This window comes from Trypanosoma rangeli (genome assembly GCF_003719475.1).
Source record: "Trypanosoma rangeli strain AM80 chromosome Unknown Tra_15.4_contig_00152, whole genome shotgun sequence".
NCBI lineage: Eukaryota > Euglenozoa > Kinetoplastea > Trypanosomatida > Trypanosomatidae > Trypanosoma > Trypanosoma rangeli.
In genome coordinates, this window is record NW_021705901.1 from 26,047 (window position 1) to 42,064 (window position 16,018).

General features: G+C 49.0%; 6 protein-coding genes and 2 pseudogenes across 6 annotated transcripts, besides 7 other annotated features; all 8 read right to left on the bottom strand.

Annotated features, from left to right (window-relative positions):
• Positions 1 to 99: 99 nt before the first annotated feature.
• On the bottom strand, positions 100 to 552 carry TraAM80_04943 (uncharacterized protein; the record flags this gene model as incomplete). Its single annotated transcript, XM_029381844.1, has 1 exon — positions 100 to 552. One exon carries the CDS (start codon positions 550 to 552, stop codon positions 100 to 102), a length of 453 nt encoding a protein of 150 aa, XP_029238221.1.
• A 665-nt stretch (positions 553 to 1,217) lies between these two features.
• Positions 1,218 to 1,246: a microsatellite.
• Positions 1,247 to 1,686: 440 nt separating this feature from the next.
• Positions 1,687 to 1,716: a microsatellite.
• A 541-nt stretch (positions 1,717 to 2,257) lies between these two features.
• Positions 2,258 to 2,287: a microsatellite.
• Positions 2,288 to 2,522: 235 nt separating this feature from the next.
• Positions 2,523 to 2,562: a sequence feature (A-rich).
• A 66-nt stretch (positions 2,563 to 2,628) lies between these two features.
• On the bottom strand, positions 2,629 to 3,096 carry TraAM80_04944 (uncharacterized protein; the record flags this gene model as incomplete). The annotated part of the gene is made up of 1 exon (XM_029381845.1): positions 2,629 to 3,096. The coding sequence occupies one exon, from the start codon at positions 3,094 to 3,096 to the stop codon at positions 2,629 to 2,631; it is 468 nt and encodes a 155-aa protein (XP_029238222.1).
• A 560-nt stretch (positions 3,097 to 3,656) lies between these two features.
• Positions 3,657 to 3,678: a microsatellite.
• A 253-nt stretch (positions 3,679 to 3,931) lies between these two features.
• Positions 3,932 to 3,953: a microsatellite.
• An 862-nt stretch (positions 3,954 to 4,815) lies between these two features.
• On the bottom strand, positions 4,816 to 6,513 carry TraAM80_04945 (uncharacterized protein; the record flags this gene model as incomplete). The annotated part of the gene is made up of 1 exon (XM_029381846.1): positions 4,816 to 6,513. The coding sequence occupies one exon, from the start codon at positions 6,511 to 6,513 to the stop codon at positions 4,816 to 4,818; it is 1,698 nt and encodes a 565-aa protein (XP_029238223.1).
• A 722-nt stretch (positions 6,514 to 7,235) lies between these two features.
• On the bottom strand, positions 7,236 to 7,898 carry TraAM80_04946 (uncharacterized protein; the record flags this gene model as incomplete). The annotated part of the gene is made up of 1 exon (XM_029381847.1): positions 7,236 to 7,898. The coding sequence occupies one exon, from the start codon at positions 7,896 to 7,898 to the stop codon at positions 7,236 to 7,238; it is 663 nt and encodes a 220-aa protein (XP_029238224.1).
• A 351-nt stretch (positions 7,899 to 8,249) lies between these two features.
• On the bottom strand, positions 8,250 to 9,629 carry TraAM80_04947 (uncharacterized protein; the record flags this gene model as incomplete). Its single annotated transcript, XM_029381848.1, has 1 exon — positions 8,250 to 9,629. The coding sequence occupies one exon, from the start codon at positions 9,627 to 9,629 to the stop codon at positions 8,250 to 8,252; it is 1,380 nt and encodes a 459-aa protein (XP_029238225.1).
• A 514-nt stretch (positions 9,630 to 10,143) lies between these two features.
• Positions 10,144 to 14,343, bottom strand: TraAM80_04948 (ATP-dependent RNA helicase-like protein; the record flags this gene model as incomplete). Its single annotated transcript, XM_029381849.1, has 1 exon — positions 10,144 to 14,343. One exon carries the CDS (start codon positions 14,341 to 14,343, stop codon positions 10,144 to 10,146), a length of 4,200 nt encoding a protein of 1,399 aa, XP_029238226.1.
• Positions 14,344 to 14,645: 302 nt separating this feature from the next.
• On the bottom strand, positions 14,646 to 15,267 carry TraAM80_04949 (hypothetical protein; annotated as a pseudogene).
• Positions 15,268 to 15,311: 44 nt separating this feature from the next.
• Positions 15,312 to 15,343: a sequence feature (A-rich).
• Positions 15,344 to 15,788: 445 nt separating this feature from the next.
• Positions 15,789 to 16,017, bottom strand: TraAM80_04950 (hypothetical protein; annotated as a pseudogene).
• Between the last annotated feature and the right edge of the window lies 1 nt (position 16,018).

Genomic DNA, 16,018 nt, shown 5'->3' on the forward strand with positions numbered 1-16,018 from the left:
TGCGTGGCAAACCAAAGGTTTATTGATTTCATCTTGTGTTGCAGGCCTCTCTTCAAAAACCGCCCGAACACCAAAAGGGTAGCCCCTTTCTTTCACAAATCAACGAATATATCTTTCCGCCTTGTATTCTTCCGTGGTGATGGGGTGCATGATGTCACCAGGAAGAAGGACGGTGGCGACCTTGCTTTGGCAATGATGGTAGAGTTCAGGGAGCACAGAGCGATATGCATCGTGCGGTTTGCACTTTATTACATCCGCAAAGGTAGGACACTCATTATTAAGCTCTGATAACGCAATAACGTTTGGCGTAGGCATATTCATGATACCGGCATTAAACCTCGCCATGGCCTCCATGGGTGAAACCCACACGAGTTTCTCGCCTACCGTGCTAATCGTAAACCGCACGTCAGGTAGCTTTTCAAAGGAAACCAAGTAAATAAGGTTGTCAAACCGAAACGTCTCTGTTGTTGGCGTGATGCTGCATCGAAAATGAAACAGCTGTGACAGACACGTCTCCATGGGTAACTCAACTACATCCACAAGATGCTTCATCGCCTTTGATTGGGAGTGCACGAGAAGATGCCACTTCTTTGGCCCAGGCGGTCCTTCAACCTCTACAAGCCCACCGCCTTCTTAGGGCACCAAAAGAATATTCATTTGTGCAAAAAGTGCACGCATTGCACAAAGTCGGTGATGCAAATCCGTCCACTCCGTTGTCACACCACGACGACGCAGAATTGTATCCCAGTCTTCTGAGGTGCCCTCCAAAGTGATAGCAAAAGATGAAAAAATAAACTGGTACCGTACAAAGCGGCTTTTTCACTCACGGAACATCATCAACACCTTGTAGTCATTGTCCTCACCTCGCTCTACCTTTGTCAAGATCCACGTGCTTGTTTTTGCCCACTACGATAGTTGTGGCTGCGCGGCGCGTAGGAATAGGAGCTCCAAGCTTTAGCTTCTCACTGTATTCGCGTTCCGCCTAATGGCATCGGTGTGGACCAGTAGAACTTGAACTGCTCCTTATAAAGGCTCATCTGGACATCCATCTGAAGGTTCCGCAAAGGCTTCGAGCGGAACGATGGACTCTCACCCGAGACGTTGAGTAGTAGTCAGCGTTGTGTGCATCGCAGCATCTTTATTTCTCAATAAAAAGTTGTGACTAAATACTTTTGCCTCCTCCTTCTTGCCCACCAAAACCGTAGTCAGTCAGTAAAACACACCCACCCGCACACCCGCACACACATAGGCAGAGCGATGCAAATGCAGGAATGCAAATGAATGTTTTCACAAGTAACTATTGCAGTTAGCGTATTCTATTCGCCTTTCCGTGTCTCACGCACCCTGCCCCTATTCTATCGACAGGCTCCGATGATTTAAGAAAAAACGGCACAAGGAAAAGTCTGAGTGGAATATAATAAACCCAACCCCACCGCCCCAGACGCCCGCTTTTTTTTTTTGTTTGCTTTGCCGTTCTTCCTCTTTTCCCTTATCCACGAAAAAGCAAAGAGTAAGGAAATAGAAAATAGATAGTTTGGTATCCACAGGTTTAAAACGTGTGGCACGCATTGACACAGGCGAAAAAGCAGGTGTTCGGGGCCAGCTTCTTCTCCTGTTGTGTCCACAAGTAGTTGTACATAAAGTGGCACGGTGTTCCACCATGTTTTGACATATTCAGCAGAGAATAATAAAACAAAACAAAACACAAACACAAACGGGAGGAATACAATGGTACCAACAACAAAGAAATAAATTAGCGTCTCCACACATCCTTGCTACTGTCGTCTATCTTTCATTCCATTTTCCTACCTTTTCTTTTTCTTTGATTGTGTTTATTATCCACGTTTCCTGTTCAATAATATATTATTATCTTCGAGACGACCATCGGCAGACACACAAAAGCAACGACTCACATACAGAGGTATGTACATGCTTACAAAGCAGAAAGAGAGGAAGAGAAGTAAGGCAACCATATCAATGTGCGTGTATGTAACGTGCATGAATGTGGCTATATCTCGGTCTGCTGTTCAAATTCGTGCAGGCATAACATTTTAGAAGTGCACAAGAAATAATAATAAAAAAAGAGTTTTTATACCCAGGAAAATTCTTCACCACCTCACTGAAGACTTTTTTTTTTTCACCCACTCTTTCACTCTCCTTTCTACCAGCGTTCCTGCTTGTGCATGCGTCTTTCTGCGCATATTTCACTCTACTCCTTCCCTTCCCTTCTCTTTGATTATATTTATTCCCCCGTCGATTTATTTCCTTCTGTCGTTCTTTGTTTCTTCAATTTAAATAATTCCTTCCGTGACATTCCGTATTTGGCATCTTTTGGCCTTCGTTCCTAAAATTAAAGACGCCCATCCCCTCGTTAGCACTAACCACCATTCATCTTTGCATAAACCCATCCGGCGCAACTAACGATTGCTGCAGTCCTCACCCCCCTCTCTTTCCATCGTTCGCACCGCTCTTCTTCCTGAACAGTTATTGTTCATACGCCTCCAGCGCAATGCGCAGGAGGGAAAACAAATCAAAACAAAGGAAAAAAACAAAGGAACACAAGGTCCTTCTACCATGCCGTTCTCCATAAGCAAGCAGTTCTCCACGTGCCGTCTTCCACATCTCCATCTAGTCTCGGGAGAAGCGGGAGCGAGCGCGTAAGAGGGCCTCACGCCGGCGAGAGTCCCTGATGCGGTCGTTGCGCTCAAATGCTGCCTTCCCGTAACGCTGCGTGACGGTGCTCTTTACGGAGCGATCGCGGCGGTCGTCGCCAGCGTCCACTGCGTTGCGGCGCCTGTAACGGGCACCGAATCCACCACGATTGTCGAGGTTGAATCCAAGGCGACGGAAGCGGTCGTTGTTGCCACGAGGACGCAGAGGGCGGCGGTGACGACGTCCCTGATCCTGGACGCCCGCGCCACGGCCACCACGCCCCGTCGTTCGGTTACCGCGGTCGTTTCGGGGTGCGCCGCGCCCACTGCCGCGGGTGTTCTGCTGCCCACCACGCCCACCACCACCACGACGGTTCTTACGTAGGCTTTCGCCGATCTTCTGCTCCTTGATGATTTCACTGAGTGGCCTATCGATGATCTCCATTTTGTGTCCTGTTGGTTTGGAGAAAGTAACAAAATCCTTCTTTCGCTCTTTTTTATTTTTGTCTTTGTTTTCTGGCTAAACGATTAAAAATGCTTGAAAAAACTCGGCTCACCTCTGTTCTTCGCGTTTACCGTAGAGAACCAACTTTTATTTCCTTTTCACGATGTCGCTGGGCGTCCAATAGAAGGCACACTCCACCACTGAAAGATTCAAATAGAATTATATCCTTTATCGGGTTGGCGTGTTTGCACCGTGTGAGTTGCACGTGAGGTAACTGTGTTGGCTAAGCAACGTCAGTAAGGGTGGTGCCACACCAAACAAGACAGTACACAACCACCGCGCGTGAATGGATAATAAGCGTGGCGAAAGGAGCCCATGTAGCAGGACACCAACCACACAAACAGCGGTGAACGGGACGGCAAGGTGAGAAAAAAAAAGGCGAAGGAAATCACTGAGTAAGCCTCGCATAAATGACACATTAACATACGTACATGCGCACAAACACAGATGAACGGATGGGCCCTAATAATGTCGCAGCTGTAGCTGATGCATGCCCTGTGGGGTGGGTGGGTGGGTGGGTGGAGGGAGGTCAATCATATATGAAGTGATATTTTGTTTATGGAAACAAGAATGGAATGAATGACGTGCTTTGCATCATCATATGTAGTTTTCTTTTGTTTCCATCGAAAATCATTGGATGCCGCGCTGCATGTGTGGGTATATATAACACAGTTGAGCAAAGGCATAGCCTCCCAATTCCTTCATCGAAACATGTTTCCCAGCAGAACCTGCAAAACAATCATCTCTTATCTGATGGAAAGACATTCAGTCAGAAATATATATATATATATATATATGCGTGCATTTGTTCGCGTTCTTCTCTTCCACAACGCACTGGATCTCATCCGAACCAGGCGCATCGTCCCATAAACGCATGCCAGAACCCGCATCAGCATATGCACACACCACCACCCAGAACTTGTGCAAACAGCCCAGCAGAGGGGTGCTTGTCGATGTCAAGTACCAACGCCCCCTACTTGCTCCCTTCGCAAGCTAGGGAGGGATAAACGGAAAATAAGTTTTTAAAGCCAGCATGCAAATTTATCTTCCCCAAGCTCTTTTGCTCGTTTCTCTCTTCCCCCTAGCGGCTGCTGTCATAGGCTCCAGAAGCTTAAACGCCTTCTGAGCTACTGAGAAAATTGAAGGCAACACAGTAGAACAATTCCTACAACACTCCGCAGCTGAACGAGTAGGCTTCGCAGTACCAGAGCAACGTGCACAACAAACACACGCTAATACAAGCTAACAGTCACCCGCTCCCAACCACGTAGCGATCAGAAAACCACAAGCCAGGCCAAAGGGGACTCATAGGTGCTGCCTCAACTCGGCACCTCGTAAGCATAGAGATGGAAGAAGGCACGTCTGCATGACATTTCAGCCAGATACGTAAATAACCACTTTGCACCCGCTTTATAGACCAGATCAAAAGCGGCAGCACACACAAACCAACATTTAAAAAAAACAATGGAAAAAAAAACCACATCACCATATGCAAAAGGTAATGATACCCGCTTAAAGTGAAAGAATGTTTCCACCTTAATTGGCCTCTCTCACATCTTTTTTTTTTTTTAAAAGCTGCCCTACCCCCGTGCCGACAATGGCAATATAATGTACAAGAGCCTGCTTGGTCATCCCCTCTTTTAATGGAGAATCCCATCCTTATTCCACACTTGGTAGTTTCTTTCGGAGGGAGGCACCACAGACGTCACACAAGGTCTTCCCTGGCTTATTAACAAGTGTACATCGGGAACAAACCAGCAACTCTGGGTGCCTCACGTGAGAGGAACGCAAAGGAGCCGGGTGATGCTGCGCTGTCGCATGCCCTCCACTTGCTCGTTGTGGAGGATGACACCACAAATCGTCTATAATATTGCTATCGTTGCCACCACCAACACCAACATCGTCACCGCCACTACCGCCAGTTCTGGTGGACGGACCCGGCGTCTTGTTTGGAGCCAGTGGCATCGGCAATTTGGCATTCGTCTGTGCTGTTTGTGGCCGTCGTGTCTGGCTAGCTCCCATCGCTACCTTCTCATGCTGCGCGGTGTCACACGACACCAGAGATGTTACTGCAGTTTTTCTTTCAGCGACGGCGGGAGCTCGCCCACATTGCAGGGTATGAATTTCATAAGTAAGAGTTTTTAGCTCTGTGCGAAGTTTCTCCAGATCGACTTCGTACGCGTTCTTCATATCGTCCCTTTTAATCTGTTCAACGGCCACCATCGTCAGCATCTCCTCATCTCTCCGTTCCTGATAGTCTAGCATCTGCTCAAAAAGATGCTTAATATCGCTGTTGGTGGCTGTGGTGCTTGTAAGCATCTGCTGAAACCTTTGCTGAAGTGCCTCCTTCTTGGACGTTTCCTCAGTAAGCTCCTTTAATCGGTTTTTAAGGCGCGAGAGATCGGTAGGCAATTCCTGCTGGCGACACTTCATACTCTCCTTTTCAGCGTTCAGTAGTGCAATCTCCTCCTTCTGAATCATATTCTGTCTCACCTGCTCACGCAGGGATTGCTCCTTCGCCTCCAGCGTACGCCTAAGTTCCGCAGACTCCTGCCGCAGTGTTTGCTCCAATCGATTGCGCTGTTGCAGAAGCGCCTTTGAGGCTTCTTGTTGCTGCGCCACAAGTGCCTCCTTTGCTACACGCAGTTCCTCCTGCAGTTTTATCTCCAACTTAATCTGTTTCTCAGTCTTAATCTGAAACGTTTCCTCGGCTTTGCGCTTAGTGTCACAGAGACGTGTGTTGAGAGCCTCGCACTTTTCCTGCAAGGCTTCTGCGTGGGCCTGCATTTCCGTATTGGCGGCTTTTGCCTCTTCAAGCGCCCTCTCTGCCGCACACTTCGAGGTCTCCATAATTTCTAAACGTAACTTCATTTCCTCCATGGACGCATGCAATTCTATCACCTTTGTTTCTAACATCTGGCGACTTTGCTCTGCTTCCTGCAGCGCTCTTCGCAACTCGTCCTCTGAGCCACTCATTTTGAGCAACTCCGTCTTAAGCGCCGCGTTTTGCTCTTCAAGAGTGACGCTTTGTTCCCTCATTTCAGAAAGAAGGCGTTGCTGATCCGCCAGTTCCTGAACAACCGTGTGGACCCCGTCAAAGCGATCATATGCAGACTCCAGCACCTCCAGCTGATGTGTTCTTTCTACTAGTTGTGACTCGGACAGCTTTAGTTGCTGCCGAAGTCCTTCATTCTCCTCACGCAGCTGACGCAGCTGATCAAGCCCCTTCTCTTTTACAAGGAAGCGCAGCTGCTCAACCTCAAGGAGGAGAGCCTCATTTTGTAGAATAATTTCTTTCATGTAGATCGCAGCACCTGCAGTAATGTTCGTACCCAAACCAGGCGGATCCACGGACATTCTTCTACACTGTCGGGCTATATCGTTGACTCAATGGTGAATGAGTACTATTTACCACACATCCTTTGAATGAAAAGGCATAATCGCAAAAAAGAAGAAAAGTAATAATAATAAAAAAAAAGAGCAAATCTTGAAACACCGCAACGTCCCGCCGCAAAACAACAACAACAAGACAGGATCCTGGGCTAGTGGGGTAGTTAGGATGCAAGTAGGAAAGACACATGTTTCAGAAAGTGCCGCGAAAAAGCACAACTACTTACACTCACTTCATACGCGGAAGTAAGCTTCCAGCGCATCCCAGTTTCAAATTCCATTTTCTCCCCCGCCTCAACGGTATTCAGTCCTCCCCCCACCGGTGCAGTAAGCCAGGCATTGACAAACATGCCTGAAATAATTCCATATTATTCGCATGTGCTTGAATGCCACGGGGAACACAAAAAAAGTCACGTGAAATAAGGACACTGCTGGGAGTTCCAGGCGTTGGAATTCGCTCATCTACACAATTTTTAAAAAGCTAACTAACCAATAAAAAGCCTTTCATTTGGAACCAAAAAGTTGATTTTAACTTCCCTTCGCCTCCTTTTCCCCATCCTTCATTTGCTTCTGAATAGTGTAGTAGATGAATTGCCGCATCGTCGAACGGTGAATCATGAATGAAGATGCCATGGGTTTGTGGCGTTTCGTGCTACACAGCCTGCCCTCAACACCTCTGGATGCCACGACTAAAGGGAATGCAGAGTGGTTCGCTGACAAAGGCGCAATTGCTGTTCTCGCTGTTGTTGTTGTTGTTGTTGTTGATGTGAAAGCTGTTGGCCCTCATCTGTCAAACGTCTTGACTCAGTGCTGTTACATGCCGCGGCAGTCGCGTGTGTCAGCTGCGGGTCTGCTGACCCACTCACAAAGTCAGAAATGCGGTAGCCACGAAAGAGGTTCGGTGGAAGCGGTCCTGTGGCGGGCACAACTGTGGAAGGCCCGCGGCGGCACATGACAAACCTAATCGGCGGTGGATAACCATCCCACCACCACTTCCCCCGGCAGAACCACACATAGAGGACAGTGCTGACAGACGCTACCACGACAATGCCAAATAAGATAAATAAAACAATTATCCACCAGGGGCAGCAGCCGCACACTCCAATATCCCTGCCCCAAGGATCCTCATGCTTCGTACAGATGGAGACAACGCCACACTGGCAGTAAAATTGCAGGGGTGCCTTATCAGCACAGAAGTACTCATTATCAAGGTAAAACGTTGCTGTTGGCATGGTAAGGATACGCGGATTGATGCCTCGCAGGTTCGCAATGGGGCGGCAGCGCTCTATCGCCATCACAGCATTGCTGAAGAAGAGTACCGCAAGTGCACCGGGCAAGTAGTACATGATCATTATCACCATCTTTTGGGAATTTTTCTACCAATCTGAAGGACACAAAAAGCAATTAAAAGGCGGATCCACCTTGTGTTTGCTTTTTAATCCTATCTTGTGTTTTGCTTCGTCTTCACTACCCCATAGACTTTTTTATGCAAGAAAGTACACAGATGACGTATCAATGAACCGACAAGAAACATAGTAGCAAATGTACGGGCAAAACACGCCTCAGAGCCAACAGCTGCAACCCCTCTGCTCCGTTTGTGAAAGAGAAGCAGCAGTGCCATTTAGTTGTGTGACTCTTTTTTCTTCTTCTCCTTTATTCGCCGTCCAAACCCACTGCACACATCACACCCGCAGACACAGTCATTATCTCTTCCTTTCATGCAGCTCCACGAGGTCACTCAGACTCCCGGTGGATGCGTGAGGTGCCTCACCACCCCAGTCCAAGTTCATCTTCTCATCGCACCCCCTAAGTGTTACCTGAAGCAATGCTGCACATGAAGTGGCGGTGATGTCAACGACTTCTAAGCGCCCTCTTGTGCCTTGAGGATGTGAGCATCCATCATGGAACGCCATGGGATAAAACAACAATGTCGATTCCCACTTGCCAGTGGACTCTAAGGAGGCACTGTCCCGTAATTTCAAACGCGCTTTCCAGCGTCCATACGAAGCCATTGACTCAGTGTTACGACCGATGATGTACAAGGCCACTTTTTCGCACCACACACAGTGTGCAATCAGTGCCAAGAAGTGAAATGAGCGTCTCTGAGACCAACCAACTGCCTGCGATACCTGAACAGCTTCACTTTCAGTGGGTCTTGAGAGACTCTCTGGTAATGCAAACAATGCGGGAATCATTGTCTCATTGAGAAAATGATTCAACTCAACCGATTCTGAGGAGTACTGTTCTCCTTCATCCCACTCGTTTAATTCCCATAAGAGTGGTAAAAAGAAGTCTCTGTTCTCTTCCACATCCTTCTCGGTTCGGCACTGACAACAGCAATGGAGTCTATCACCATCGGTGGTTCTTGCAATACTAAGACTCACCATCGCAGGGTGTGCCAGCATCGCCACATTTTCCGCGCATCGAGGAAGGACAAAGAAACGTGTGACCCCAGAAGGGCTTGGATCGTGCACAGATAATGTGAAGGAGGCCGCGGGGCTTCTCTTAGGGAGACTTAGAATGAATAATGCCTGCAGGATAGTGCGACGCAGCGCGTGGAAATTTACGGTATAGCTAGAATTTCCCGATACAGTAGCGGATGCAGTTTCTACTGGTGGGGTTGCGGAGGCTTGTTGTGGCAGCATAGGCTCATGCAGTGTACTGATGGAATCACCATGCGAGATTGGACGACGGACACCAAGTTTCTTCTCGTGTGGGTCCAGGTGCGGTTGAGCTGCGGTGGACTCAAAGTTCTCCCGGTACGCCCATCGTGCTAGCTCAATGCCGTTCAGCGGGAAGGATGGCACTCCGTCAGCCGTCCTTGCAGTCGGAACGGGCAAAAAAAGCGAATGCTCGCATTGCACTGTCACTGTCGGTGCCGTCTCACAGGATTCACAGGCAAAACGCGTGTATCGCGCAGCACGTTCCGTAACTGTTTGCGGTGTTGGCCCACCGTACGGATGAGGCACTGGACCGACAAAATGCAGTAAATCACAATGGGCCGAGAGACAGACATAAGGGCTTGCGTCTTTACTGATGTTGCCACTCGATGGCATGTCGCCTCCGCAGCCGTTGTCTTCCATTTGAGTAAAAACATGCGAGAGAGACACCAAGTGAGGCAAAAAAAAAAACGTCAACAACTATACCAACAAAGCAAGAAGACACATACGCATGTTGGGAACATAAAGCCATGATAACTGTGCGTTCTCAACCCCTTCCCCTACTTATTGCTGACACATGGGGGAGGGGAAACATCAATACAAGAAGTGAAATGCTGGGGAGCACACACTTCATTTCCGTCCCTCCCCCACCAGCAACAACAGCAACAAAGGATGCCCTGGGGGTAAAGATAAAAAGCACCACTCCCAGCATCGACGACTCTGCCCCAGGAAAAGCTTGCACTCCACACGAAACCCCTTCATGAGTTCCTCAATTGCCTAGAGAAATAAAGGCAAAATAATGTAGGTAAAATATAGGGCGACCACCTTATATAAATTTCTGTGAACAACGCAAAAGAAAAAAAAGAGTAAAAGATAAAACAATGTTTTTTTTTGTTCTTTTTGAATCTTCGCCTCTTAGTGCTTATATGTATGAGCATCACTCCCATGCACTGCCATCGTCATCGGGGTCCGTAGAGAGTGGCTCAAGCCGTGACGGAGAGAGAATACGCCCCGTATCAACAAGACGATTGATGTACTGCTCTTTGTCATTTGGTGGTGACTTTAACACCTCCTTGCAGAGGCGTCTGAGAACCTCAAGTGCCTCATTGTTCTTCTCGTCATCCGGTTTCTGGTACTTTCTCCAGACACAGGTGTGCAGGGTGGAACGGAGTGCCTGCAGCGTGGAAAAGGACTTGGTGTCAATGTGCATGCCTATCCAACCCCCGACAACGCACAGTTGCAAAAAAGGGTCAAACCGCATGTCCGCTTCACCGACGCCAAAGAGCAGCAGTGCCCACAGACTGACTGAAGAGACTTGCGTGAGAAACTCTTCCTTAGAGTCCTTCACGCAAAAAATGCCTTGGTACATGTAAAATTTGGAAGGAATGACAGGATCATTCTCACCGCGCCCTGCATCGGCAGCAAAAAACTCTTTTGACGTTAAAACGCCATTAGCACGGGGAGGCCCAAGACAGCGGCACGCACTATCCTTTGAAGGTGATATGTTCCTATGCGTGGCAGTACGCATCACCAGCGTCTTCACTCTCTTACAAGATTGCAGCAACGGGGTGGGATCAAGCACGGCCACGTTAGGAAAGAGCGATGCACAGAGGCAGGCCTTAACGAGTGTGACATCTGCGGCATCAAGTGACAGTGGACCGGAGTCAACGTGCAACGGTGCCGCTGCACCATCGTTGGATGTGATGAAATCATCGTCAAGGGTTTCAATAGAGATAGACTCTCCATCCCGTATAAACCCTGAACGACGCAGGATATCACGGTACTGTTGCTTGTAGCGGGAGATAATCCGCATGCTACTTCCGTTAAGATAGTTTTCGTTGGCAAAGGCAGCATCTCCTTGGCGACCACAGAAGGCATTGTAAGCATTCAACACAGAGATGTGGTCGCTCTGTGATCCCATTGAGAAGAGGTGACGTCGTTGTCGCACTTCAAAAGAGACCTCGCGGGAAGACACAAATGGACTGATATCCGCCGTTGCCGCCATCGTTAGAGCAGAATCCAGACAACGCAACACGGCGCCCATCATAACCATCTTTCCAATGCGTGGGTCACATGGCAGCCGCGACAAATACAACCCAAGCGGCGTTAACTTCTCATCTGCCGTCACTGCCCCTAAACTTTGCAGTTGCCGCATTGAGGCATCAACATTTTTCTTTGAGGGCGGCTCAATAAACGCTTCAAGCGTCTCTTTGGGATTTGTGTGTCCAAGTGACAAGAGTGTAAGCAGGACTTGTGTGAGCGGGACACGATGAATTTCCGCCTCTTGAAAGGAAGGCAGCACATCCCATACCTCTCGCGCGAAGAGACGATAACAAATCCCGCCTTGCGTGCGCCCAGCACGACCTTTGCGTTGCGTACAATTAGCACGGCTTGCATACTGTAAAGCAAGTTGAGTGGAATACGAAGAGGCATGTTGCTCCTGATCCTTTTCCCGCACACGCGACACCCACGAGGTTTGCTTGATGAGACCGGTATCAATCACCACCGCCGCATCATCAATAGTGATGCCACTTTCAGCAATGTTCGTGGCGAGTACCACCTTCACATATCCTTCGGGCGCTGGTAAAAAACACTCCCGCTGCTTTCGCGCGTCTACAGAGGAGTGTAAGAGAATAATATGATATTGCTGCTCTCCCTTTAAAGCCTCAAGAGCCTGCTTTGCTGCTAAAAGCTCTTTCCAACCTGGGAGAAACACAAGTACAGATTTACCTGCAACATCCCCGTGTAGATCCACCAACACACTTCGTTCAATGAGAAGTGCAAGAAGAGTATAGTCTGTCTTTAGCGGCACTGTGAGCTGCCATTTTTTTCCTCGATTCCCACCCCTGCCGCGGTGCGTGGTGCGACGTTGTGACGCGGCCACGTTGCTGAGGGAGTCAAACATGGGGCTGTAGTACCCAGGAATAAGGGATTGCTGGAAAATCTGAGCCACGTGGTCCAGGTAGCATTCCTTCACCGGGTACACCGCACCCTCGACGGTGATCACAGGAACCTCGCCAAAGTAAGATGCAAACATGTCAGACTGCATCGTAGCGCTCATAAGAATTACTTTCAATTTTGGGTTTTGGCCGCGCAGCAGAAGTTGCTTGACAAGCGCCAGTGCCACATCGCAGTTGATGTCACGTTCATGAACCTCGTCAATGACAAGATGACTCACAGCGTCTAGTGACGGCATACCGGACAACATTTGAAGCAGCACACCAGTGGTGCAGAGCGTGATGTGGCGCCCCGGCCGAGCATCCAACCGCACGGCATACCCTACATCCTTCCCCACCACGTCCAGGCGCTCACTTGCAATGCGATCCGCAATACTAAACGCACTCAGTCGACGGGGTTGAGTCACGACGATACAACAACGGTCACCCCGTCCCTCCATAATCTCCCTATCGAGGATGTACTGCGGAACCTGGGTTGTTTTGCCACATCCAGTCGTCCCACAAACGACAACAACACGGTGCTGGTCCATCGCCTCCAGTATACGTTGCTCCACAGACGCAATCGCCAGGCTTGAGCGACGCGGGTGAAACCGCTCAAGATATTTCGTGTTCGCCCTAACTTCACACAAACGTTCGCGTAGACGTCTCGCATAGGCCTCATCGTGTGTGACATTCTCCAGGGCCTTGATCGTTGTTCGGGTCTCGTCCTCTACAACATCGTCCATTGAAACCTTGCCAGGAGTGCCGTCGTGAACATCGCTTCCCGCTGCAGCTGCATCATCTTGAAGGTGAAGTTCTGTTTGACAGCGCTGAAGAAAAGCATGGATTTCATCTCTCAACGCCTCCGGCAGTTTGACAGTCGGCACACACCGTGGCTGAATGTTCGGGTACTGCGCAATGATGCTGTTAATGCCCTGTAGCCGCTCATCATACAACTCCATCTCTCCCAAGGTGTTTTCTATAGCCTGGCGCTCAGCCTCAAACCTGTCAGTGCCCCGTCCTGTGCAGATGACCCCATCCAATTGCATACGACAAATGTAGGAGCCTCCCTCCTTCGTGAAGGTAGGACTCGGGGCCACACCAAAGAGAAGTGTAAAAAAATCCAGCATCTTTGAGTAGCGTGGAACGAGGCTCAACGACGTGGAGCCAGAAGAGGCACAACTGCCACAGCTCACAGCAGCGGATGTGTTTTCACACACAATAAAAGACTGTCGCTGCTCCCTCACGAGCTTAAGAATATAAAGCGCATGCATCGCGACACGCTGCTTTGCCTCCTGTAAACTAGCAGCTACACCAGTAGCAACAAGATTTGTTGCGCTGTCCAATATAAGTGTGGCGACGAAGACATGATTCGACATGCGAAGAATGTTCACCTCCTTGCTAGCCCCCAGAAGTTCATTGTTAAGCTTTTGAAGTGCCAACCGGTTGGTCTGTTGCTCCAGTTCTGTCATTACAGCGGCTCTGTCAACTAATGGGTTCCCACTAAGAGGGATACGCAGCTGTTCAAACGCCTCATTTCGTCTTTTTTCATCTTGCTTTTCAATATATCGTTTGCTCTCGTCCACATACTCCTCCCATCGCCCATATTCTTCTGGTTGCGGAGGCGTGGCGGAAGACTGTCGTCGAACGCTCATCCCACCTTTCATATATTTACTACGACCATTTAATTCGGTGCCCTCCTCCAGAGGCGGAGGTGCGGCACTGCTGTCCACATCGTCCAGTGAAAAGTGGTCAATAAGCCTTGCTGCATGCATGCAACAGAGCGCCCGAGCCTTTTTGGCGCGACACGATTGCCCTAGTGCCCGCACCGATCTTCCTCGCACGTGGAAGTCCAACACGGCGCGCTTCAAGGTGGACCTGGGAACATTGATCACACGAACGCTGGGGACAGATAACAGCTTCGTTGACAATGACGGCGACGACCCCTCCCCCTGCAGCTGGGATCTCAAGAACGACTCAATCTTAGATTCCACCCGCATGTCCACCTGCAGCGCCGGTACTGTGTGAAATTTTATCCGCGACACCTCGACATTGTCTTCGTTCTGTTGTGCCGATGGGTGACGGGCCTCACCGAACCCACGCCGTCGGTGTTGGGGTCGAGTGGACGGAAGGCTACGACCATGCCACATTTCGCGGGCTAAGGGTGTCATGGGACAGATTTTGCAGAACAGGCGGCGCATTAGTGCAAGCTAATTCCTTTATTCGCACGTGCGTCCCACCGGCGTCTCCCGCGTGACTCAAACAAAAGAGACACCTCAGGTAAGGGGAAAAAAGTAAGATATCTGAAAAAGGAAGAATAAACTCAAAATGGAGTTTGCAAGGGTCACATTTCCTCTCATGCATAATATGCCTACATAAATAAATACATAAAAACGATGATGGGACGCGTTTAACATTGATGCGGTTATTCGTAAATCAAAAAAAAAAGAACTGTACACACACCGCCAGTTTGGCAAACGTCGAGGAAAGACTGCCATTTTCTACTTCCGCAGCTTTGACTGCGTCATCGCCATTCTCTCCTCCTCCCCTTTCTCACTCCAGTGCGCTCGGATATCATTCAACGCCCCGACTCGACTACCAATGAGTTTCAATGGTTTTTCCACGTACACCCATTCAGGGCCAATCATGTAACGATAGTAAAGTTATAAACACGCCAAAAGAGTCACAAGGAGTGTCAGAAGCAGCTTCACATTTCGCAGCCGCTCGACGCTCATGGTGTGGTAGAGGGTGTTCCGTTGTGTGTAAAGACCGACGGAGACGGTGTCAAAGGTATGCACATTACAATTCTGTTCATAGTACATGCCACGGCCCTCCTGATCCTTCAAAATACGACGCTGGTTTTGCTCTACCCACAGCATAGAGAGCTCATGTTACCGGTTCAGTTCAAATATTTCCTTGTCACGTGACAGTATCTTCTGGATGAGACGTTAACGATATATCGCACCGTCTGTTGCCTCCGCAGTCGATGCGGTACTACTTAAAGAACCATTCTCCATCGCAGTACCGCTGTTGGCTCTTACTAACCTTGCCGGCCTTGCAGTGGCGGTGATGATCATGCTAGATACGTCTCCGACAACAGCGCCTGCGGACCATCTCTGAAACATTTGCAAATAAATTTCAATGACCCCTCGGCGTACGCAATAATGAGAAAGAACAAAAGAAAGAAAAACAAACAAAAAACACCAATTCAACTGCCACTGTGATCCTTCTTGGATACAACACTTCCCCAAGGGCCTCTTGTTGCGTGCATCCTCACCCCTGCTTCCTCAGTCTCCTGCTCAGAGTCATTTTTATTTTTATTTCCAACATACTTCCTTACCGTATAACTAACTCCGCGCGTAAACCCCTCCACCCACACCCATGCACAGGAAGACAGAGCATACACACACGGTTCAGCCATACCCACTCCCTCCCTCCTTCACATCATCCACCACAAGGGTCTGTTAACTTCCCCCCTCCCCCCTAAAAATAATGACAAAAAGTGACAAAATCAAATAGCATAAACACAATAATTAAAATGAATAAAAACTGATGCACACAATATCGAGCCAAGTTAAAGACCAACGTAACTGTTGCAATTCGACATCATGGGGCCCATTTCCCTGGCCACCATTTCGTACCTCCCAAAATTGAGACACATGAATTTGTCACTCTACATTCTCAAACACCAGCGGTAGACGCAACACCTATAGCACGTTGAAAAACACAATGACGACAAAGAGAATGCACCATCCAGTCACAAGGAGGGCAACACGTCCGCCGTGCTTTTGCGTATGCTTAAAGGGCGTCGTGAGGCAGCCACCAACCAACTGGTTGTACGCATGGGCCATAAGTACCCAAACGACCATAACCGTC